This window comes from Athene cunicularia (assembly GCF_003259725.1).
Source record: "Athene cunicularia isolate RWA chromosome 1 unlocalized genomic scaffold, athCun1 chr1_part2, whole genome shotgun sequence".
NCBI classification, from domain to species: domain Eukaryota; kingdom Metazoa; phylum Chordata; class Aves; order Strigiformes; family Strigidae; genus Athene; species Athene cunicularia.
Window position 1 is genome coordinate 1,776,815 of NW_020799092.1, and position 22,868 is coordinate 1,799,682.

General features: G+C 46.7%; 1 protein-coding gene across 3 annotated transcripts; it reads left to right on the forward strand.

Annotated features, from left to right (window-relative positions):
• Positions 1-585: 585 nt before the first annotated feature.
• Positions 586-21,725, forward strand: GTPBP1 (GTP binding protein 1). 3 transcript variants are annotated; one of them, XM_026841193.1, is made up of 13 exons: positions 586-798; positions 6,318-6,429; positions 10,558-10,738; positions 11,771-12,119; positions 12,561-12,684; positions 14,567-14,681; positions 15,142-15,286; positions 15,429-15,611; positions 16,287-16,422; positions 16,990-17,168; positions 17,676-17,873; positions 18,980-19,021; positions 19,455-21,725. In XM_026841193.1, exons 1-13 carry the CDS (start codon positions 604-606, stop codon positions 19,545-19,547), a joined length of 2,052 nt encoding a protein of 683 aa, XP_026696994.1. In that variant the 5' UTR covers positions 586-603; the 3' UTR covers positions 19,548-21,725. The 3 variants fall into 3 exon arrangements, with proteins under 3 accessions (XP_026696994.1, XP_026696995.1, XP_026696996.1); XM_026841195.1 differs by lacking the exon at positions 586-798 and adding an exon at positions 845-2,309; XM_026841194.1 differs by lacking the exon at positions 18,980-19,021.
• Positions 21,726-22,868: the final 1,143 nt, after the last annotated feature.

The following is a 22,868-nucleotide window of genomic DNA, read 5'->3' on the forward strand; positions in this document are numbered from 1 at the left end:
GTGAGAGCTGCCGGCATGCCGGGTCCCCACCACCCGTCGCTTCAGGGGAGCGCCCGGCCGGGACAGCCGGACCCGCGGTTTGAAGCGACACCCGGAACGCTCGCTCCCCATCCTACTGGCTTACACAACTGTCCGTGAAAAATGCCTTCTTTTTCATTGGCTAGCCCAAGAGTAGCCCTCCCACCAGGGCGGGCCCTGCCCATCTGTGGCGGCGGCTTAGTCCCACCCAGTTGCTCGGGTTGTCTTATCCGATTGGCCTTTAGCATTGTTTGTCACAAGGGCCAGCTCTCCTATTGGGTAGGCGGCACAGGACACGTCGAGCGGGCTCTGCTGTGTGTGTATATATAGAAAACAAGTCGAGCTGGCAGTAGTTCTCCCATTGGCTTCGCGCGCTTTGCGGGGGTGTGGCCCTCCCTCATGAATAACAACGACCCTGCCCGCTGTTACCATGACTACAGGCTAATCGCCTCCTTTTCTCCGCCGGTGATTGGCTGGCACCGCCCCGGTAGCCTGGGGGCGGGGCCGCCCCGCCTCCTGGGGCGGAGGGGCGGGCGCGGGGAGGGGAGGGGAGGTGGGTGGGGAAGGAGGGCTGGGGCAGGGAAGATGGCGGCGGCGGCGGAGCGGAGCCGATCCCCAATGGGGAGCTCCCCGGTGCCGGCCTGTATGTTTGCCCCGGAGCCCGGCTCCCCAGGCGGGGGACCTCGCGTAGCAGCGGTCGCATGTCCTCTCCGCGCCGCCTTCGACGCCGAGGATGGTGAGGCGCTCAACGGCGAGCCCGAGATCGACCTCACCAGTAAGGTAGGCCCGGCGAGGGGGCTGGTGGCGGCGACCATCATCACCTCACCAAACCCGGCGCTGCCCTCTCCGCTGGCGGTCGCCTTGCCCATGGGCCTGCTCCGTGGGGCAGCCCGAGAGCCAGGGCCAGCCCTTCCGCTCGCCGGTCCTCTCCCCTCACGTCAGGAGAGCGAGGGGCCGGGGGGCCCGCCTGCCTCCGCCGGGGTGAGGGTGTCACCGCGGGGCTTCCTTGCGGGCTGGAGTTGCATCCCGGGGACTCCCCCTCGTCCCGGCATCACCCGGCCGGGCGTGGAGGGCTGGGCGACAGAGCCCGCTGTGCCTTGGGGAGGCGGCCGGGAGGAGCGCAGTAAAGTTGACCTATGAAGAGCTGAGAGCGAGCTGTGCCCTGTCCGGGAAAGGAGGGTGCTGGCAGGCTTGTCTGCCCTGCTCCTTCCCCTCCTCGGTTCCCCGGGGAAGCGCCTGCAGCGGGTGTTGCATACTCTCAGCAAGAGCAGGGTTTGAAGTTGACAGCTGATTTAACGTCTCACTAACGTTTTTCCTCTGTGCTGGTTCTCTGTAGTTAATCTTTGCTGCCAGTCGTACTAGTTACTGGGGCTTTTTCACAATCTTAAAAGCAGGTCAGAGCTTGTAACTTCTGAGCACAAGGGCTCAGCTCCAAAGGGTGCCTTGCTCTTGCAAACCAGGTTATGTCAACACAAAAAGGTTTGTTCACCTTACACAGTTCCTTGCTAGGATGCAAGTGACAAAATTGTGTGGTGGTCTTATTTCTGTGAGATTCCATTCTCACTTGCATCTTGCAGGAAAGTACATTGTAGTAATACGTGCATGTCAGAGTCCACCACCACAGGCTGCATTAGCAGCCTTTCCACACCATCTTCTATTTCTTCCCAGTTAGCTGATAAACTGTATACCGTTTGCTGTATTGTCATGCTATCTTGCACTCTAAAAGTCTCCTGAAAACTTGATTTGGTCCGCTTGTAACTGTGTGATCCAGAAGTCAGCACAGCTGGTGCTTCCTCCTGTTTTTCTGCTATCCCTCCTCTTCATGCTTCCAACTGGAATTGTTCCCAAGTTCTGGATTTTCTTGCCCTCTGTGGAGAAGTGGAGAGAGAGGAACTGTGGTGTGTGGATGTGGAAACATTTGTTTTTGAGGGGATGACCAGATATTTTACAACATGGTACTGTATTAAAACCAATGTTATGAAGATGTCCTATAAGATAGTAAAGGACAGAAATCAAACATGTGGTATCTGTCGAGCCACCTTTCGTGCCTTAATGAGCTGGACAAGATTTTGATACAGGATGCCAGTATTGATCTGTGCTTTGTCTTGGATGTGGCTAATGTGGAAGAGGGCCCAGGAGGATGACGAAGGCTGTGTCACTGCTTCTTGACAGCCAAGAACCTGACCAAAACTCTGATGAAGAGGGAGGAATGCTTTTCTCCCACAACCTCCATTTGTGTTTTCAGCCTGTCTTCCATTCGTAGAAATCTGCAGGCACTATGAAGGTGATAGGTAAGCATTTTTTTCACCTTTATTACAACTTAATTTTCTGTACAGCAGTGTACACCTGCTGTCTTTTCCCTAGACCTTTTTATTCATCCCCATTTTGGATGATAGCTAAGATGGAGCTCTGCCCCATCTCTCCAAGTTAGTCTCCTGCTATGTGCTCAAAACAGGGATCCCATATGGTGAGAATGCAGTAACTAACCTGCCCCCCGAACCCCCCATCTTTTCTGTCTTCCCGGTTGAACTGCTGCCCTCCAATTCCTGCTTAAAATGATGATGCCCACTGCAGTCAGTTTGTTTGCTGGTTGCTGCTTCTGTCCTGGTCTGACCCACACCCTCGCTGTGTTACATACTTTTCTGCCGGTCCTCCCCCAGTGTGTTCATTGTAATGTGTGCTCTTTTTAGAGAGGAACACTTTGGGATTCAGTTATCCAGTGCACCTTGTCAGCTGGGCAAGCAAACCATTCCATTCATCAGCACAAATTCATTATCATGGCCATCTTAATGGGTGTTTGTTTTCCCTTCAGCACTAACACAATGCAGTAGTAATCATCTTTCAGGTCAAAACCATATCGCACCAGGCTATTAGTGCAGCTGATACTTACATTAGGTCTATGTTGACAACAGATCATTAATAGAACTTGAATTATGTATGTCCACGTGAAACAGAAAGCAAAATATGACATTACGGAAGGTGCTTTTCCCCTGACTTCCCAATATCAGGCTGTGTTATTCCAGTAAAGAGCAGCACTATGTACCACATAGTATTTGGTTTGGCCTTAATCTTTATAGTCTGCCTCATGGATATGGGATGCTGCTTTTGTAAGGACTGCCTGTAGTAGTGCTGATATAACTTGAGCTCAGTCTCACAAGTGTCTTGAAATTGCTGTTAATTAATATGGGCTCTTGCTTGCTGTTGGACAGTACAGAATGGCATAGTCCAACTTGTCCTCTTGGAGTAAGCTCACACAGCTGTAGCTGTTTCTCAGATCTAGTGTATGTTAATCCCAAAACTGATCAGAGCAAAGGGAGGAGAAGCCACCTCTCCCCAGAGATTGGGAAGGAACTTTAAAAATGGCATCTCAAAATTGTGAGATATATTTCCTTCTGCGGTCATGAGAATAAAACAATAACTGGTTGTTGCTTTTTTGCTCTATAGGAAATCTGAAGTTGCTAGACCCACATGGCCTACTGTTAACTGCTCAATGCCTGGCAAAGTGGAAGGAACAAAATGGAAAATTTTTTATTCTGTGAAAACCTATGGAAAACAGGAATAGGAGGGGATTGCTCAAAGGTGAAAAGCAAAAAAAGCAGAGAGGCCAAGATGGAGGGCCTCTGTCCGACCAAGGAGATGGCAAAGGACAGGCTCCTTCTGTCTAGGAAGCTAGCTAAAGAGATCTTCAAAACAGCAAGTAAAGTCTTCCAGCGACCTAGGAAACTGCGGAACTGGCTGGGGGCTGCAAGCGGCAGAAATAGCCGTTAGTAATACTGAACGGCACTGGAAGGTGTGATCCATGAAAGTTGTATTTTTTCTATACACCCTTCTCTTGATGTCCCACTATATCAGCTGTAAGCTTCATCAGCCCCGGGGTAGGCTTTGGAGGCAGTCTACCACTGGAACACCCTTCAGGAGCACCTTTGCATGGCAGTGGAAGCACAGGGTGGGGTAACAGTGTTTTGAGCTGATGTGTGTGTGTGGGTACCATGCTGTTTGAGCTCCCAGCCATCCTGCCTGGCACCATGAAGAAAGGCTACAGCAAGCTGCTCAGGTGAAACATCCCCTGGTACTTTAGACAACACCCTGCCCACTCACACTGCTGAAGCATTTGAACTCATAGAAGAATGAAGCTGGTGATGAGACTTGAAGAAACTGAAGTTAGCATGCCTGTACACTGATGGCCTCTGTTATTTTATTGATCTTTATGTGTATGACAGGCTATTTAATAGATTTTCCTGAGTCCCTGACCTGTGCTGGCACCCTAGCCTAAACAGTGAGCCTGTCTGCTGTGCTTCCAGGAATTCCTGAAAGTGCTTGTTGGGCAAAGCAAGGCCTACACGTCAACACACAGTCTTCCATTCCTGTCCTGATCAAGCCTCTGAACAGCTGCTAATTTCTCTCTCAATACATTTATATCCTGTGGTCTCCTTTAAGAAGAAAACAAAACTGAAAGAACAACTAATAAAGGCAAAAGTCAGTCCTTTGGAGCATGAAACAGAGAGACTGTGAGGCCTTCCAATGGGAGTGCTTTGCTACTCTTTGCATACCGTGCCAAGTAGTTAAAAGGCTTAGGTAGGGCATGTGTCTAAAAGAGGCACATGAAGGTGATTGTCTCTCTTGCCAGGCTCTTGAAGAGGCATACATGTTCTGTGTGACCCTTAGCATTCAAGGAAAGTGTTGCTTTGGCTGCCTTAAACCTTCTAACCAGTACTTGCTGCCTGTGCTTCAGTTTTCTAGATGCATGCATTGCTGTAGTTTTGCTTAGGTGGTATTTGTGTGGTTTTGGATTCCCTTACGCTTTACATTTCTAATAAAGGGCTTTATCAACTATGTAGTAGTAGTAGGTGGTAAAGGTAGTTCTTTCTTGAGTGCACATAGTGTTAGCTGTGCTAGCAGTCACGCTGTGTTAGAGAATGTTGGGCAGGCTTGAAGGTGTAACTGTTGTAAACCATATATTTCAGGTAAATCTAGCACAGGTTTCAGACTGGCCTTAGTGTGTAGTGAAGGGAAGTACATCTTTCTGGGCATAATTTTGGAATGCGTGTGTGGACAGCTAGTGGAAGTATGGATTTCACTGAGTGTTATAGTGTGGTACAGGCATGCTACTCATAGGCCTATCAGTAGGTGATACCCTTTACAACTCTTACTAAAAGTGCCTTTTTAACAGAATCGGGTATATCAGTTACAACAGCTATTGAGCCACTGTACCAGGATGCTTGACCGCCAACAGATTTGTAACCGTGGAGGGAGCCAGCAAGCAGGTAGCTAATTGGCCCTCAGTGGGTGATGAAGGTCTCCTTGGTCTGCCACTGCCATGGCACCACTGTGGCCACTCCATGCGAGTGTCCTCACCTGTACTGTATGAGCGAAACAGATTTTTGCCAGTAAGTTCTACACCATTCTGTTCTAAGAAAAATCCTTCCTGAAGCACTGTCTTGTCCTCCTGTGCCTCTTTGTTTCTGTCTACTTTTTCCTTCTCTTGGTGCCTCTGCAGGGAAGGGCAAAGGAAGTTGTGGTTGTTGGAATAACTGCAGTCAAACCTTGTTGGTAACACAGCTGCTGGCTTGCAAAACTGCAGCTCTCCGCTGGTGAAATGTCCATATATATGCTTGTACAAACTGCCTTGTATGTCTGCCTCTCAGCACTGTAGCATAAAGTACCTAAAGTTTTGTTAAGAGTTTGAAAATAATGCTTATTCATGTTCTCTCCTTCCCCTCTGCCCCCTCAGAAAACAAAAGGGGAGATCAAGTGTGTGAAAGGCTTATGAGATGCTCTAGATTTTGGTGCCTAGGTATGCTCTGCAGTGAGGTCTGGCTGGCTTCCTCTGGCTGTCCTGTTATGCTTTGAGGGAGCAGCAGCACTGTGCAGCAGAGACTGTGGAGTACCCAGCTAAGGAGTTTCTTCGGAGAAAATGTCTCCTCCCCTTTTTGTTTTCCTTGCACAGAAACATGTATTACACAGAAGTAGAAGTGGGATGTCACTTAAATGTGGTTTTAAACATTGGTTACTTCAAAATGAGATGCTAGGTATTCTTACTCGCTTTGAAGTATATCTTCCAACGTAAATTAACTCTGAGCTCAGACAAATAACCTTGTGTAGTGTCACAAGAAAATAGCTGTCAGCGAAGATGTTTTAATAAAAAAAAATAATCCAAAACCAAACCACCAGAAAGTGGTCCTTGAAAAAGAGCCCTTCTCTTTCAATAAAACACATGGATTGATTGTCCTTGTAACTGAAACTGGCTTTGAAATTGTTTGTTTGACATCTGCAAATGGATATTTAATCTTTTTTTCCAGCTGGTGATGGTGAGTCCAACTTCAGAGCAGTATGACAGTTTGCTCCAGCAGATGTCAGAGAGAATTGATGAGGGATGTGGGGAGACTATCTATGTCATTGGGCAAGGATCAGGTGAGTATAGCTTCCTCAGAAAAACCACAAAAACATTAAAATTATAAGAAAAAGCTAGTTTATCTAACTGGACTGCTGCTGAAGCTAGTACTTCTCCAGAATAACTTGGAAACCATAAAGTACAGCAGAACATGTGGGACAGATTCATTTATCCCTGCCAGCAACTGTCTTATGTAATGGAGCTAAGCACATTTTTTGTATAAAATGAGACAAGTATTATAAAACTATTATTTTGGAAATAAGGCATAAATTTTCTGGGCACACCAGGAAAAGAGGAAGGATTTGAAATTATAGTAGCAGTTTTAGTACAGACATCCTCAATGTCTGGTGGAGGTCTTGTTCTGTCTGGTTTTGTTCACTTCTCCATTGTAAATAACAATATTTTCACCCCACAGGAATGTATTTAAGATATATCAGATAGCCAAAATATATGCTGCTGACTTTCTCTGTTAATGTGTTTCTGTACTATGGAGAGAAAGATTTTCCTTTTCTCAGCATGAGGCCTTTATTGTCATATTAACTTGGGTGTGGCTGCAGTAATTTTAGATTTTAGCAGTCAGCATGGGTTACCTTTTTGTTCTTTTTCACACTTTGAATATTTGCACCTGATGCTGGTAAAATAATATTGAACGTGGCCTTGCTTTGAAATTGAATTTTATTTTCTGAATGCAAAAAAATTGTCTATGGCTATCATAAGGCTAATGGCATGTTTCAAATATATTGGATATCTGCTGGATATCAAGTTGTTATGATCAGACATTCTACTAGTGACTATGTTTGAGGAAGAATACATAACTCAGGTCATCAGTGCCAGGGTTGGATGAAATAATGAGGGGGAGAGCTACCTCTGAACTTTTTGGGTTTTCTTGGTGTCTTGTGAAGCAGCTGACATAGAAGAGAGGTCAGGATTAGATGGCCATGCAGCCAATATCCTGGGGATAATGCTCTTGCCTCCAAGTGAACTTCCCACATTAGTTGGTGTTTGGGATAACCATATCTGCAGCAGAGATCTCTAGCTAGTCAGGCTAGTAACTGCTTTTTCATCTAGGATACCCTGTGAGGATGTTAACTGCTGGTTGTTGCAATGATGTGCTTAGAAGTAGGCATTTGTTTCTTAAAATATGAGCGAAAACTTCTGACTTCATTTTGGGTTGCTGCATAGTCAAGGGAGGTGGGGATCTTTTCTCTAAATTGGAAACAATAGCCAACAGGAAAAAATCGTGATATCCCTGTGAAGTGCCCTTCTCGTTCAGTCAGTGTCTATGATTTTGATCATCCTGGATATCCAACTCCAATGACTGAGAAGTGAGTGAAGACTGCCAGGAAGCTCACTGCTTCATCAGTAGTGACCCTTCCCTTTCTCCTTGTCTCTTACCCTCTCCTGTCCTCCACATCACATTTCCCTTCTATGACCCAAGACCCCAGCACTGGTGCTTTTTGTTTTCCCCACCACCTCAGCAGCCAGGTTATGAGCTAGTCTGGAAATCACCCAGCAGCTCTACTTGTTGTAGAGCTGTGCAGTAGTTAAAATGCTGATTAGTTCGTGCAGACTGCAGTTACTGCTTACCAGCTGATGAGTCAGCCATGCATATGAATGTGCTCACAGCAATAGCTTTGGTCATCCAGGTACTTTGTGGCTCTCCACCTTTGTTTGTTGGGGTTTTTTTTTACCCACAGAGGAGACTCTGGCCTGAAATCTGTGCAGCTTCTCAGCACCTGGGTTAGGAGAGAAACTGAGAGCTGTGGTGGCCCCTGGCTTGCTCTGACTGTCAGCTCTTTGCCTGGGTGGGCTGTTCAGAGGCAGCAGTGCCTCCTTGTTTTTTTCTGGCCTCATATGCTTTCAGCATTTCTTTCAAGTGCCAGGACGAAGGCAGTGAGACATGCCAAAAACATTGTTTTAACTGGAGTATGTGGGGGCTAAAAAAATTTCTACGCAGACCAGACTTGCAGAAAATGTGCATTTGGGATGTGGTTTTATAAATAAAATAAGCTGATTGTTTAAATTGGCCCATATTCACTGGTTAATTGTGGTGCTATTTCAGTCAGAGCTTTTCTTTTGTTAGTGCTTCTCCCTTTATAGCAATCACAGAATCATCTAGGTTAGAAAAGACCTTGAAGACCATCCAGTCCAACCATTAGCCTCACACTGACCGTTCCCAGCTACACCAGATCCCTCAGCACTATGTCAGCCTGATGCCTCCAGGGATGGGGATTCCACCACCTCCCTGGGCAGCCCATTCCAATGCCCAACAACCCCTTCTGGAAAGAACTGCTTCCTGATATCCAGTCTAAACCTTCCCTGGTGCAACTTGAGGCCATTCCCTCTTCTCCTGTCTCTTGGTTAAAAAAAACTCATCCCCAGCTCTCTGCAACCTCCTTTCAGGTAGCTGTAGAGGGCGATGAGGTCTCTCCTCAGCTTCCTCTTCTCCAGACTAAACACCCCCAGTTCCCTCAGCCGCTCCTCCTGTGACCTCTGCTCCAGACCCTGCACCAGCTCCGTTGCCCTTCTCTGACATGCTGGAGTAATTCAATGTCCTTTTTGTAGTGAGGGGCCCAAAACTGAACACAGGAATCGAGGTGCAGCCTCACCAGTGCCGAGTACAGGGGTCAGATCCCTTCCCTGTCCCTGCTGGCCACGCTATTGCTGACACAAGCCAGGATGCCATTGGCCTTCTTGGCCACCTGGGCACACTGCTGGCTCCTGTTCAGCCGGCTGTCAATCAACACCCCCAGGTCTCTCTCTGACTGGCAGCTCTCTAGCCACTCCTCCCCAAGCCTGTAGCGCTGCTGGGGGTTGTTGTGGCCCAAGTGCAGTCCCTAGCATTTGGCTTTATTGAAACTCCTGCAGTTGGCCTCAGCCCATGGCTCCAGCCTGTCCAGGTCTCTCTGCAGAGCCTCCCTACCCTTGAGCAGATCAACACTCCCACCCAACTGGGTGTCGTCTGCAAACTGACTGAGGGTGCACTCGATCCCCTTGTCTGGATCATCAACAACGATGTTAAACAGGAGTGGCCCCAAAACCAAGCCCTTGGGGACACCACTCGTGACCGACTACCGACCGGATTTAACTCCATTCACCACAACTCTTTGGGCCCGGCCATCCAGCCAAGTTTTTATCCAGCAAAGTGTGTGCCCATCCAAGTCACGAGCAGCCATTTTTGCCAGGAGAATGATGTGGGAAATGGTGTCAAAGGCCTTACTAAAGTCAAGGTAGACAACATTCACAGCCTTTCCCTCATCCAATAAGCAGGTTGTTCTGTCATAGAAGGAGATCAGGTTTGTCAAGCAGGACCTGCCTTTCATAAACCCCTGCTGACTGGGCCTGATCATCTGGTTGTCCCTCATGTGTTGTTTGATGGCACTCAGGATGAGCTGCTCCATCATCTTCCCTGGCACCGAAGTCAAGCTGACAGGCGTGTAATTTCCCGGATCATCCTTCTGACCCTTCTTATATGTGGGTGTCACACTGGCCAATTTCCAATCTGTCGGGACGTCCCCGGTCAGCCAGGACTGCTGGTAAATGATGGAAAGCGGCTTGGCGAGCACCCCAGCCAGCTCCTTCAGCACCCTCGGGTGTATCCCATCCAGTCCCATAGACGTGTGTGTGTCTGCGTGATGCAGCAGATCACGGACTATCTCCTCCTGGAATGCGGGGGGTGTGTGTCGTTCTCCCAGTCCCTGCCTTCTGGCTGAGAAGGCTGGATTCCCTCAGTACAACTAGTCTTCTCATTAAAGACTGAGGCAAAGAAGGCATTAAGCACCTCAGCCTTTTCATCATCACTTGTTACTGCAAGAGGAGATACTTTGTCTGACTGAAGGAAATTGCGCACATGTGAAGTAAGGGACTTAGAAATGTGTTTTACCAATCCCTAAGTATTTGCTTGTAGAAACTGTGAAGAAAACTCCTCTAGATGAAAGATGGTGTTTTTCTAGTATCTTTTAAGACTTAGAGGGAAGACTGTCCTTTTTTATTTTGGGCAAAGGGTGCTTGTTCTGTTTACATGGCTGACATCTCCAGTCCACATATAAATCCTGGGTGGTGTGGAAGTCCCAGGCAGAATGACATTGGCGCTGGCCATTGCAAGGTGGTGCTCACTGACTGTCCTTTGTCTCCTCACATCATACTAGATGGGACTGAATATGGTCTGAATGAGGCAGACATGGAAGCATCCTATGCCACGTTGAAGAGTATGGCAGAGCAGATTGAGGCAGATGTGATCCTCCTGCGGGAGCACCAGGAGGCAGGGGGCAAGGTGCGCGACTACCTCGTTCGTAAACGAGTGGGTGACAACGACTTCCTGGAGGTCAGGTGAGAAGCTGGGTGGGGACAGGGTTAGTCAGCAGCTCAGCTGCATTTTTACCCTGTGAGCAGTCTGTGATGCTGAACCAGCAACGCTGATTCGAGTCTGGGTGTTGTAACTACCCAATAAAGGGAATTGAGCTTGACTCCTCCTTGTTAATGAAATTGCCTTTTTGTTGTTGCTGTCCCTTTTGTGAACAAACTGTTTGTGGAGGTTTGCCTGTGTTTAGCTGAGGGCTGTTGCTGTCTGGGTGACAGGGATCTTTTGTGGACTAGAATCCCAGTAGGGAGTCACATGTGCACGTGTCTCTGTGTGTGTGCATGTATGCACATGGCTGGAATACAATACTTTTGACTAGGGGTTCAGTTCTATTCCAAGACTCTGATCATCCAAGTCACCTTTTAATGCACATATAATAGCTTGTGTAACATGAGAGTCTGCCCAGACCTGGATGGAACAGACTTCCAACATCTGCCAACAGCTGTAATAGCCACCTTCATCAGAAACAAGGAATGAGATTAGTGTTAGGAGAGGGCTTTCCCCTAAAACGTTTCATTTTTGTTTGAGCTTTTTCTTTTCTGGGAACGCCAGTTTAAGTTTCTGTGCTTTCCCTAGCACCTGGGGCTATTGCAACATGAAGAATATTAGAAAGGCAGAGGTATTCTAAACTAAGTTGGTATTTAGCCTTTCTTTTGAATTGCCACAGTGTATATGTTGGATTGCAGAGGCTAGGGGTTGGAGGAGAGATGTTCTGTATGGCATCAGACAATGCTGGGCTTAGCTGACTGTGTTCTGCACATCAGTGACATGTTTTCACTGTCTTGCACATCCCAGTCCCCAGTCTGGGATCTCCTCTGTTAACTAATAACTGTGAAAGAATCTGTGCTGTGCTTATGAAGGTCTAAACATTTTTGAAACTATTTGGAGGTTAGGGAGAAAAAACAGTGGTGTTTGTTTTGTTGGGTTTTTTTTTTTTTGATTGCTTGTTTGTTTCTTCGGGTATCAGATTTCACCAGGTTCCTTTTTCCTTTCCCCTCCAGGGTAGCGGTGGTTGGCAATGTGGATGCAGGAAAGAGCACATTGCTAGGTGTGTTGACACATGGCGAACTAGACAATGGCCGAGGCTTTGCTCGGCAAAAGCTCTTCCGCCATAAGCATGAGATTGAGTCAGGTCGCACCAGCAGCGTGGGCAATGACATTTTGGGCTTCGACAGTGAGGGCAACGTGGTGAACAAGCCTGACAGCCATGGTGGCAGCTTGGAATGGACAAAGATCTGTGAGAAATCCACGAAGGTCATTACTTTCATTGACCTGGCTGGTCATGAAAAGTACCTGAAGACCACCGTCTTTGGCATGACTGGCCATTTACCTGACTTCTGCATGCTTATGGTAGGTATCAAGAAAGATGTACACTACCAGCAGGAGCAGGGCTGTTCAGAGCTTTAACAGCCTAAACTTCTTTCCTATTGCAAAGTCCCTGTGGGGTTGTGGAGGGAGGCAGCATCTCCCAGAGGTAGAGAGCAGTAGCCATTGTTGATATTTAGCCAGGGCTCTAAGGCAAGTGCCTCAGGACTGTCAGTCTCAGACAGGCCCAGGATGTATGGTTCCTGAAAATGGAAAGATTCCAAAACCCAGAACACCTTGCTAATATTGAGGAGCAATGAGCCCTTAGCCAGTGTCCAACAGCATTTGAAATGAGCTGGGTCTGCTCATACAGTTCCAATGATGCATCTTCAAACCTAAACATGGCCTACTACATGTCTGACACAAGTAACCCAGCTCACTGCAGGAAGAACGTTTGCATCACTGTATCTTGTATCCCTGGTGTAGGTTGGCAGTAATGCTGGGATAGTTGGAATGACCAAGGAGCACTTGGGCCTGGCGCTTGCACTTAATGTTCCTGTCTTTGTTGTGGTGACCAAGATTGACATGTGCCCTGCCAACATCCTGCAAGGTGAGTCCTACAAGCGCTATCCAGGGCTATTTCTTACTTCTCTATGTGCCGTTGTCCTCTGCTTGGGTTGAGGAATTATAGCTGGAGGAAAGCTGCTTTATCTAGTTTTGACTGCATCTTAAACACCTTCCAGAAATTTATCCTTTTCCCCCTGCCCATTTTGCAGGCAGTTCAGTCGATGTCACTATTACAAAATTACCTGAGTTTGGGGACTCAGCTGGGTAACCCAAGGGTTTTGCTTAATTGAGCTCTAAGGGGAGAAGCATAGAGTGGGTGTTATGCCTTTTCTTTCTCTCTGGGGGGAGAGTCTGAAAGTCTGGAAGTTCTCTTGAAAGCTGCTTTTCTCCTTGCCCACAGTTTGGATGTGATCTTCAGCTGTGATTAAACTTGTTCTCCAGCAGCTGTTAAGTGAAAGCGCAGCTGCTTTTTACACCCTGCTCACCTGGGCACTTCTCAGATATGTGGGCATAACTACAGCAGCTCCTTCCTGTGTCTGAACAACTGACCAACACTTAATAAATCATTGTTCAAATCAGCTGCTTATGTGGGCTATGGTAGCAGGACTAGACCAGACACAAGCAGGAATGGCAGTGAGCAGTAGGGGCTAGTGACCTTTTCTCTCAGCAGCAGTTTAAGCAGCACCTCTAACCCCAGCAGTGTCCCTTTAACTTATGCTTGACATTTTTCAGGCTGTGACTAACTCTCACCTTTAAAATTCTTTTATTTCATTTCTTACACCTTCAGGAACATGCTATGTTTAATTCAAGGAATGCTTTTTTTGATAATCAGGAATGTGAATGCTCCTGATACTGTCTGTGGTTATCATTATTGTAAAAATCCTAAATATGTTTCATGTAAACAGACACATGATCAGAAGATAGTCTAAATGTCTCTATAATAGATGTTTGGCAAATAAATGTAAGGCCCAACCATAAGATAGTAATTGGGAAGGAAGGAGAACATTTGGCTTGGGGTGAGGAGAGAAGAGCTGCTCTTGGGAGAAGCCACTCATGTGTCATGTTCTGTTTAAATTAAATAGACACAATATTTGGCTCAAGTGTATCTGTAAAGAGCAGATGGCATGGTTAGATGTTTGTGTTTCTGTATCCAAAACATTACTTTCCCATAGGCAATCATTTGTTCACAAAATCATCTAATTGGATGACAATTGTAGAATATAAATGATTTGATCTTTTAAGCCCTTAGCTTTTTTTTTTTTTTTTTTCATTTATTGTAAGGTACTTAGCAGGACGCTGATGCTAGTGCATCAGGTAATGTCCCTGCTGGCTGATAGTTATGAGTCTTAGAAAATAAATTAAAAAGAGACAAAAGGTCAAGGTTAGGAGCCATGAGATTTGTCCCTAGATACCTATTTCTGGATCTGGTCCACCTACACTGTCCTAGTCTGTGATGGTGATCTTTACCTCTTTCATGCTTCTCTAACCTTCTAGGGCAGGTTGATCACCAGGGAAGGTGTGTTGAGGTTGGTTTGGTCCAAACTGATTTCTCATTCACATATTCTCAAATATTTAAATGAAAAATCCTTTATAGGAAGAGGAAATACCTTGTAACTGCTAAAAGCTACTTAATAGACAGCTGTAAAATGTCTAGTTCACAGCATTGCATTTGCAGATGCAAACATGTATGTATGTTCATGTACGGTGTTGCTTGGCAGCAGGCTAGCTGGCATGAAGTGGAAGATGGAATGGCTCCTAAGTCCCACCTGGGCTGCAGCAAACTCAGTCTCACTCACGCACCTTTAGCCAACTTCTCCTGTCTATTTGTGGCAAGAGCATCAGTCTCCCTTTGGGGAGAGACCCCACAAAAGCTATTTGTAAAGACGGGAGATGCTGCCCTAACAATATTCATTTCACCCTTTAAGAAACCCTGAAGCTGTTACAGCGACTGCTGAAGTCCCCAGGGTGCAGGAAGATTCCCGTGCTGGTACAGAGCAAGGATGATGTCATTGTAACAGCCTCCAACTTCAGCTCAGAGAGGTAACGGGAGTAGAGGAGAGTTGTTTCTCTTTCAATCCTACTTGGAGACTGGGTGAGAAGATTCAGAAAGAGCGTCCCATTGTCTAGATGTGTGAAGGTTGCATCTGCCATGTGGTGTGTTGATTCCATAAGAATGTGTTGATTCTGAGATTGACCTGCTTGTGTTCCCCTCTCAGACAGAAATGAGAGGCTGCTTCTGGGCAGTCTGCAGAAGATGGCAGGGTATTCAGCTTCCTTCAATCCTAGAACCTTACACCTATTCCTGAATGCCATTAGAAGGCAGAGGCAATGTTGCAGGTTTTCAAACATGGGGTGTTGTGCATCTGACTGCTTGACAGAAGGCTCTCCCTTCCTAGCACTGTGTATTGAATTCAGTCCCAAGATTTTGGATGTCTCCCTACATGTGGAATTCCAGGCACAGAGGTGAACTAACTCCATTTTCATCAATTTTCCTTTATAGGATGTGCCCAATTTTCCAGATTTCAAATGTCACTGGGGAGAACCTAGATTTGCTGAAGATGTTTCTTAATCTCTTGTCTCCACGGACCAGTTACAGGGAAGAAGAGCCAGCAGAATTCCAGATAGATGATACTTACTCTGTCCCGGTAAGGGGCCTGGTATTTGGAAGAATTTTCTGCTTCCTCTTTCAGGTTGAAGAAGGCATGTTCCCTAGAGAGATGAGTTCTAGAGCTCTTCTGCTAGCGTTGTCAAGTAACCCCAATTACTGTTCTTTCTTTTTTGGCATAGGGTGTAGGAACAGTTGTGTCTGGGACAACACTGAGAGGCCTGATCAAGCTAAATGACACCCTGCTGCTGGGGCCAGATCCCCTTGGCAACTTCCTACCTATTGCTGTCAAGTCCATCCACCGCAAGAGAATGCCCGTCAAAGAAGTGCGGGGAGGCCAGACTGCCTCCTTTGCTTTGAAAAAGGTGAGGTGATCTGCTCTAGACTCCCAGAACAGGAACTGCTCTCCTAATTTTAGAGTGCTCTTAGAGTTAGTTCAGCTGGAATGAGGAATAGTGTTAGAGATGTGTAACAAAGCAGAGAAAAGTCTCGTCTTGTACTGCAACTGCACTGGTGGCCTAGGCAGGGTATTTACACTGTTCTTCTCAACTTGTAGGACCAGCTGCCTGATTTGGGGTTTAAAAATAAGCAAAATTTGATGTGACTCCTCTGGTGAAAGGTTTCTGTCAATAGAAGCTACACTGATTTTAAGAGGATATAGCTATACCAATTTTCATGTGTTCAGTCTTAAAATTTTGTGTTAACAGGTGTTATGCTTTTGGAGAGATCATCAGCTTGGGTAATGTGCAACCAGAATGTATGTTTTGCTTTTAAAGGATCAATGAGTTAAAACTTCTGTGTCAGTGTCCAGCATTCCCAGCACTATAGCTAAAGTTTCCTTAGAAAATTCAGCTGAACTTAATTTTTGCAGCCTTTACATAACATCGTACATACTGCTAAACAGCTCTGGCTTTGCCTTTTGGTGAGCACAAGTTAATATCTGTGAAATCCCTTAGGATCCTTCTGGATGCAGTCAGCCAGAGAAGCAAATTTCTTCCCTGGATACTCATGCTAATGTTTTTTGTGTCTCTGCTTTTCAGATCAAGCGTTCTTCCATCCGGAAAGGCATGGTAATGGTGTCACCCCGCCTGAATCCACAAGCATCGTGGGAGTTTGAAGCAGAGATTCTGGTGCTCCATCACCCCACCACCATCAGCCCACGATATCAGGCCATGGGTATGTCTCTGTGTTGTCTTATCTTTGTTTCCAAGTGGTAACATATCAGCTCTAGCCTGAGATAATTTTTCTCCCAATGGCTCTGTCAGCTTAAATATAAGCCGTCGTTCCTGGTTTGACCTTTATCAATACATTAGAGAGAGGGGAGGGAGCTGACAGTGGAGAGTGGTGAAGGCTGTAAGTAAAAAGGAGATGTGTGACTCCAAATGTACTTGGAGCCTGCCTGAGCTAGATCTCCATGCTGCACAGATTCTTCAGCTTCAAATGCTGACTGAGAGACTCATTTTAGGTTCTGCCTTCTAGCCTGGCTGCTTGGCATGTAGGATTCTGTTGAGGATGCTTCAGGAAAGTCTCTGAAGGCAACTGTTCTAGCTTATTTATGTTTTCTTTTTGAGGACTGAACAAAGGCAGCCGTGTGACCTATATAGCCTTTGGTACACAGTAGATTTTTACATTCCAAACTCAGTGCTGTTAGCTGTATAGTAGCAAGAGCTACCTTAGATGTCTGGCTGAAGCTTATGTCACTAATAGCACTGGCTGTTGAAAGCCTTTGCATTACGTTCACAGTGCATTGTGGCAGCATCCGTCAGACAGCCACGATTCTCAGCATGGACAAAGACTGCCTGCGGACAGGGGACAAAGCCACCGTGCACTTTCGCTTCATCAAAACCCCAGAATATTTGCATATAGACCAGCGTCTGGTCTTCCGTGAAGGCCGCACCAAAGCTGTGGGTACCATCACTAAGGTAAAGGCTGAAGAGTCTGACTTCCTTTTGCCCATTAGCTACTTTTGGCACTGAGAAGCCAGCAGGAGAATCTGGTTAGCTCTGGAAAATTGAGGGAAGAGGCCATTCTTTGATCACAAACATGGGTTGTAGATGACCAATGTACTTTATCATGTAGTGGGTCTTAGGTAGTGTGAATGAGGGAATGTGAAGGTGGGAGGTGAGTCACAGCAGGGTGAGTCACATGCCTCGGGTTCTTATAGCTTGGTCTTTTTCTGACAGCTTGTAACTGGTCCCTTTGAGTCATGTCAAGGAGGGCAAAGTGTCACCTCAGCCAAGTGGCCCTTTCTACCCTGTAAGCGTTCCTGAGGGCTAGATTTCTTTGAACAGCTGTTGCTGCATTCTCCTCCCAATGACTATTGGTATCAGTTCTCTCAAAGCTTTTTATTAAAAAGCAGCATTGAACCTTGCCATATTGGCCTAACTATTTTTAATGCTGATTTTGGCCTCTCCCTTTGTAATTTGCAGTTACTTCAGACCACCAATAACTCACCAATGAACTCCAAGCCACAGCAGATCAAGATGCAGTCAACCAAGAAGGGAGCTGTTACAAAACGAGAGGATGGTGTTCCCCCAGCTGGGACAGCAGCTGGAGGCCCACTAGCTGGGGACGAGGCCTCCTCAACAGCCATAGCGCCACTGACACCTACTGCTCTGCAACCATTGGTAAGTGAGGAAAAGATAATGCCTGTCCTAGCTGTTTGCATCCTGGTTTAGTCTGTTGGAGGAAGGACACTGTAATTATCCCCTCATACTCTTGAACTTACCTTGGGATTCAATGTGTAACAGAAACAAATGGAAATATAGGTAGTCTCACAGCAGAAATCAGAATTCTCTGATCACTGGATGACTTCTCATGACTGATGTGTCAGCAGCCTACAGCTTAGGGTCCTGGGACAATTCAGGTTGGACCTGGGGAAGTGTCTAGTCTGACCTCCTGCTCTAAGTAGGATTAGCTGTGAGGTCAGACCAGGTACTCAGGGTTTTGTCCAGTCATGTCTTGAAAACCTCCAAGGAGGACAACCTCCCTTGACAACCTGTTTCACTAATTGTCTGTGTTCACAGTGAGAGAACATCTCCATATACCCAGGAGCTGAACTAATGAAGCCTCTAACAACCGGTCACAGAATAGGTCTGTACTGTCTGAGAGGCAGAACATACTTATGCCAGAGAAATTACAGCCTAAGTAGTAGTATCAGTATCGTCTGCCCTGTCAAGGAGGGAGGATGGAGATGTCCAAGGAGAAGGAAAGGCTTATCTCTTTCTAGAGAAATTTGTCCAGGTTGTTTTGTTGGTTAAGACTTCTCAACTCAGCTTGTCCAAGAATGATACCTAGCCTTCCTGGTCTGAAAGGAATGGAAACTCAATTTGAACTGCAGGCTCTGGGAGCTATTTATCAGCTTCATTAGTGATAGAAGTAAGGTTTCTCCTTTTACTGTACTTAACCTAGTAAGTGAAAAGGTTCAGGAACTGACTCTGTCAAGAGACCCCCTCTTTAATTTTAGCTGTCTTGGTTACCATTGGTCAAATCTTACCCTCTTGAGCCAGGTTGGCTGCTGGAAGAGGGCCGTCCCTCTGACAGGGGTTCTCTCCCTTTGCATATGCCCGCGGCTTCTTACTGATCTCCCATCTCCTCCTTGTCTTCTTGTAGCGTCACTGTGATTGTAAGTAGTGCTCCCAGCTTGCTCTTTGTTTCGTTTCTCCCCCTGGGAGTTTGTGTTGCTTTTGTTCTTGCTTACCTCTGCCTCTCTCTCCTTGCTGCTTCCCCTCAGCCTGCGCTGGATGAAGAGCCCCACATCCGTGAGGGCAATAAGGTATTTGGCTGCTTTAAAAAATAAGGGTGGTCTTGCTGGCCTGAGAATGGGAACAGAGTCAGGTTAGCAAGAGAGCCCTGGTAGGGGGACGGGGGGCTCTCCTTCTGTTCTGCACAAAACCAAGGGAGCCTGAGACCTTGATTTCCTGGATGTCGAACCCCATGCCATCTGCTGACTCTCATGGGAGCGAAGCATTCAGAAAATTGGGAAATCAGGTCCTGCCCTAGCTTGAAGGGCTGAACATCATGATGTATCTGTCTCTCGTCCTTCCTTCATGATGTGCTTTATCTCCTTCCTGCAGTGGTAGGAAGCTGATCAGTCACAACTGCCCTCCTGCTGTCTGAACATGTGTGTGATCCATTTGAAATCCTGCTGTGTTGATACTCTGGTTCAGAGGTTACTGCGCACTAAAGTGTAACTTCTTGTTTTTCAGTCAAAAGTCGGAGGAGGAGGCCGGCGACGTGGGGGTCAGCGCCATAAAGTGAAATCTCAGGGAGCCTGTGTGACTCCTGCCAGTGGCTGCTGAATTTCTTACTCCTCCTCTCTCTGAGGAATTCCTCCCCTTTCCTTCATTTCTTATCCAAAAGATCCAGCGCAGCTTAAACCAAAACCCATCCCAGCTGATTGGCTGCAGAATTGTCCCTCCTCCCCGAAGGAAGCAATGGAGAGGAGCATAATTTATAAGCTAATGAAGGTGATAAAACACACGGAACTGAGTAACTGACACCTTCCTCCTCCCCCTATCAACACATTTTTGTACATCATGGGCTTAGTTTTTATTCTTACTAGTTTTTATTATATTCTGTGTGCATGAAGATGAGTCTGGATAGAACTGCGAGGAGCCAGTTAGCTGCCTCCCTCCTCCCTCACCCCATTCTGTCTGCAGGACTTGCTGCTCTCCTCCTATGTGCTGTCTCAGATCCAGGAGTTATCTGATGTCTGAAATTTCAGACTTGCAAAGGTTAAAACACATTGCTTAGGATGACTCCATAGGGCATTGTTTCCTCACCACTGTGGCTCTGTGCCAAATATGTTTCTGTATGTTCTCCATTTTTCTTAAACTATTGGGTTTAATTTAATGTTGTAGTGGCTGAAGTTTGAAGGAGATGGTAAGAAAGTTTATTAGTTGGAGATCTAAGAGGGAAACAAATAGGAAAGCAGTTTTGATGTTAAGGAATCCTGTACTAAATAGCCTTCTCAAATACATTGATAGCACTTAAGTTTTTAATTAGAGACAGAATGAAATGGGCAGTCATTTGCCTATCCAGTTCCCCTTCCTATCATGCTTCTTTTCCTATTGTTTGTTCAGTGCACACTGGAGCAAATCTAACCTGCCTCTCAAGGCTGCAGCAACTCAATTGACAGTATTAAGAATATAGTGCAGGAACACTCAGTCCATCCCTTGAGCCAGAGAAAGCCTTCTCACCTTGACGGACAGAGATCACAGGTAGTAATATACCTTTGGAACAGAGACACCAGGCAGACAAGACCTTTTGATTCTATTTACCCACAAGAGTTCTCCAAATCATCTGGAACTCATTGGCCAAACTTTGCCATGGCAGAGATACGATTTGTCTTCTTTCCTCTTGGCTGAGGAGGGCAATGATGAGTTGGTACCAGATCTTAAAAAGTGCTTTCAGTTTTGAAAGTATGTGGTAATTTTTATGACTTTAATTTTTTTTTAAGTTTGTATTTTTTTTAAATGACAAATTGTGGCCTCTCCAGGAAGGCCCTGCAAAGGACAGTCTATGAATTAACTTTATTGTTATGTTTTTTAACCCTGGGTTGTGCAAGTGATCAATTCCCTACTTATTTTGATCTCTTTTTCTTCTAACCCTGCCTCTTTGCTTGGCTCTGTGAGGACAGGTGTTATCCTTTGCTGGCTTGTGGTGAGCTGTGGGATCATGGTAGCATTTTGAGAGAGAAGGTGGTATCCTCAGCAAATCATTGCTCTCCCCAGCAGGTGTTGTCAGCCTCAGTTTCTTTGAGGGCTTCCTCCTCCAGTGAAGGGCTTTTATTTTAATTAGAGGGAAACTGAAGAGTTTGTGTCCCTCCTTAGCAAGTTGTTGTTTCTCACTCTGTGGCACCTGTGTGGAGTTCATTCCAGTTCCCCTTGCAATTCAAAGTAGGCTTTCAAGCCAGTTGAGCAACAGCAGGCTTGAGGAGGGGGGACAGCATGTCTCCCAGTGCCAGCACCAGCACTGCAAAAGCATTAAGCAGCGCAGGAGAGGTGAGGAATGTGGTTCAAGACGGGGTGCTTTGCCTTAGAGACTGCAGTGGCATGAGTGTGGGTGGAAAGGGGAGGTCAGACAGTCCTTTCCAAGCTATGTGCCTAAATACCAGCACTCTCCTGGTGAGGGAGGAACTATAGGCGGCTACAACACTAATAGCACCCACATTGTGAAGGGGTGTGAAGTGTGGCTAAGCAGGGCCCAAGGGCCCGGTTGGTTTGTCTTCTGGCCCTGTCACAGTATCAAACTGTATCTGATTTCACTGCCCTCTGCTTCTAAGGGGAGCAGGGAGCTGCAGGCGGTTTTCTCCATTCCTTGTGCTCCAAATGAAAGAGACTGCTGAGGCTGGAAGAGGGTTTACTTCAGTTCATGCAAAGGAGGTGGTGTGATCTCTCTTTTGTGACCAGCATTCAAAGATCACTCATGCTGGTGATCTATAAAATAAATTTTAAAAAAGTTTGTTCCAAGTTAAAGTATGTCCTGTTGCTTTTTGTCCCTCTGGAACACCAGTGCTTGCTGCTTTAATGCCAAAAGCCAGGCCAAGTGGGTTTGCCTGGCACCGTGCCCCTTTGCTGGCTAAGAGAAGAAGCTGCATCTGTAGTGATGTCAGGGGAGGGCATGCCATGCCCCAGGACAGGTGCTGCTGAGCCTTTGCACAGCCCTGACAACGCAGCAGAGTGGTGTGAGCTATGCTGTGCAAAATGCCTGTGTGTGTGAAAAGCTGCTCTAGCAAGTCAGTTGTTGAGGCCAGCTCTGCCAGAGACACTGCTAGAGGATGCGGTTTTAGCACAGCACTTCCACTGCCTGTATAAGCTCTGGGCTCTCGCTAGGACTTGCACTTCACCTATAAATACAGTGAGACTCTCTAGGGCTTGGAATGGGCTTTTTCCTGCCTCCTCGGCTGGTCTCAGAGGTTCACAAAGGTTTTTCTGGCCCTTTCACAGGTAAGTCTTGGGCTGGGAGCTGGTGGTGGCTGGAGTGAAGGCCCATGCAGCGCCTCTCCCTGGAGATGGCTGGTCCAGGGCCATTAGCGAACAAGGTGTCCTTCTGTAAGGAGCTACTTGGGTGCTCCTCAGCACAAGCCTGCCTCCAGCCTATCCTGGTTAAGCAGACACCAGTGTGACCCTCCCCAAGCTCAAGCCAGTACAATCTTCCTTTTTGCAGCCTCTTTTTATGCTCTAGGTTAACTTACTCATGCTGAGGAAAATGAAGTATTTCCTTTCTGCTTGCTCTTAGCTTCCTGCTGAGTAATTACAGACTGTGTTAAGAAAAGAGAACAACACACAGCTACCCTTAATTGTGGATGTGTCAGGCTTTGTCCTTGCCCTCCCTGCTGCCCCAGCCTCATTTGCCACTGCTCGGGGCCAAGCCAGGCTCTGTGCATACCCCATGGTAAGGCAGAGGGTGGACTGATGTCCAGAGGTGGCTGGGAGGTCACAGGCATGGTCTGTCACAGACTTACTAGAAGATTACAGTCCCAAGGCCTTTGAACTTTTAAGTGTAACTCTTGTTTTCATCATTGCTGTAAGCAGTTTTTACATCCCAGAGCCTGCTCTGGGACAAGGTGGAAACTACTGACCCTAGAGTTAGTATGTCAGGCTGGAAAACAAGGATGA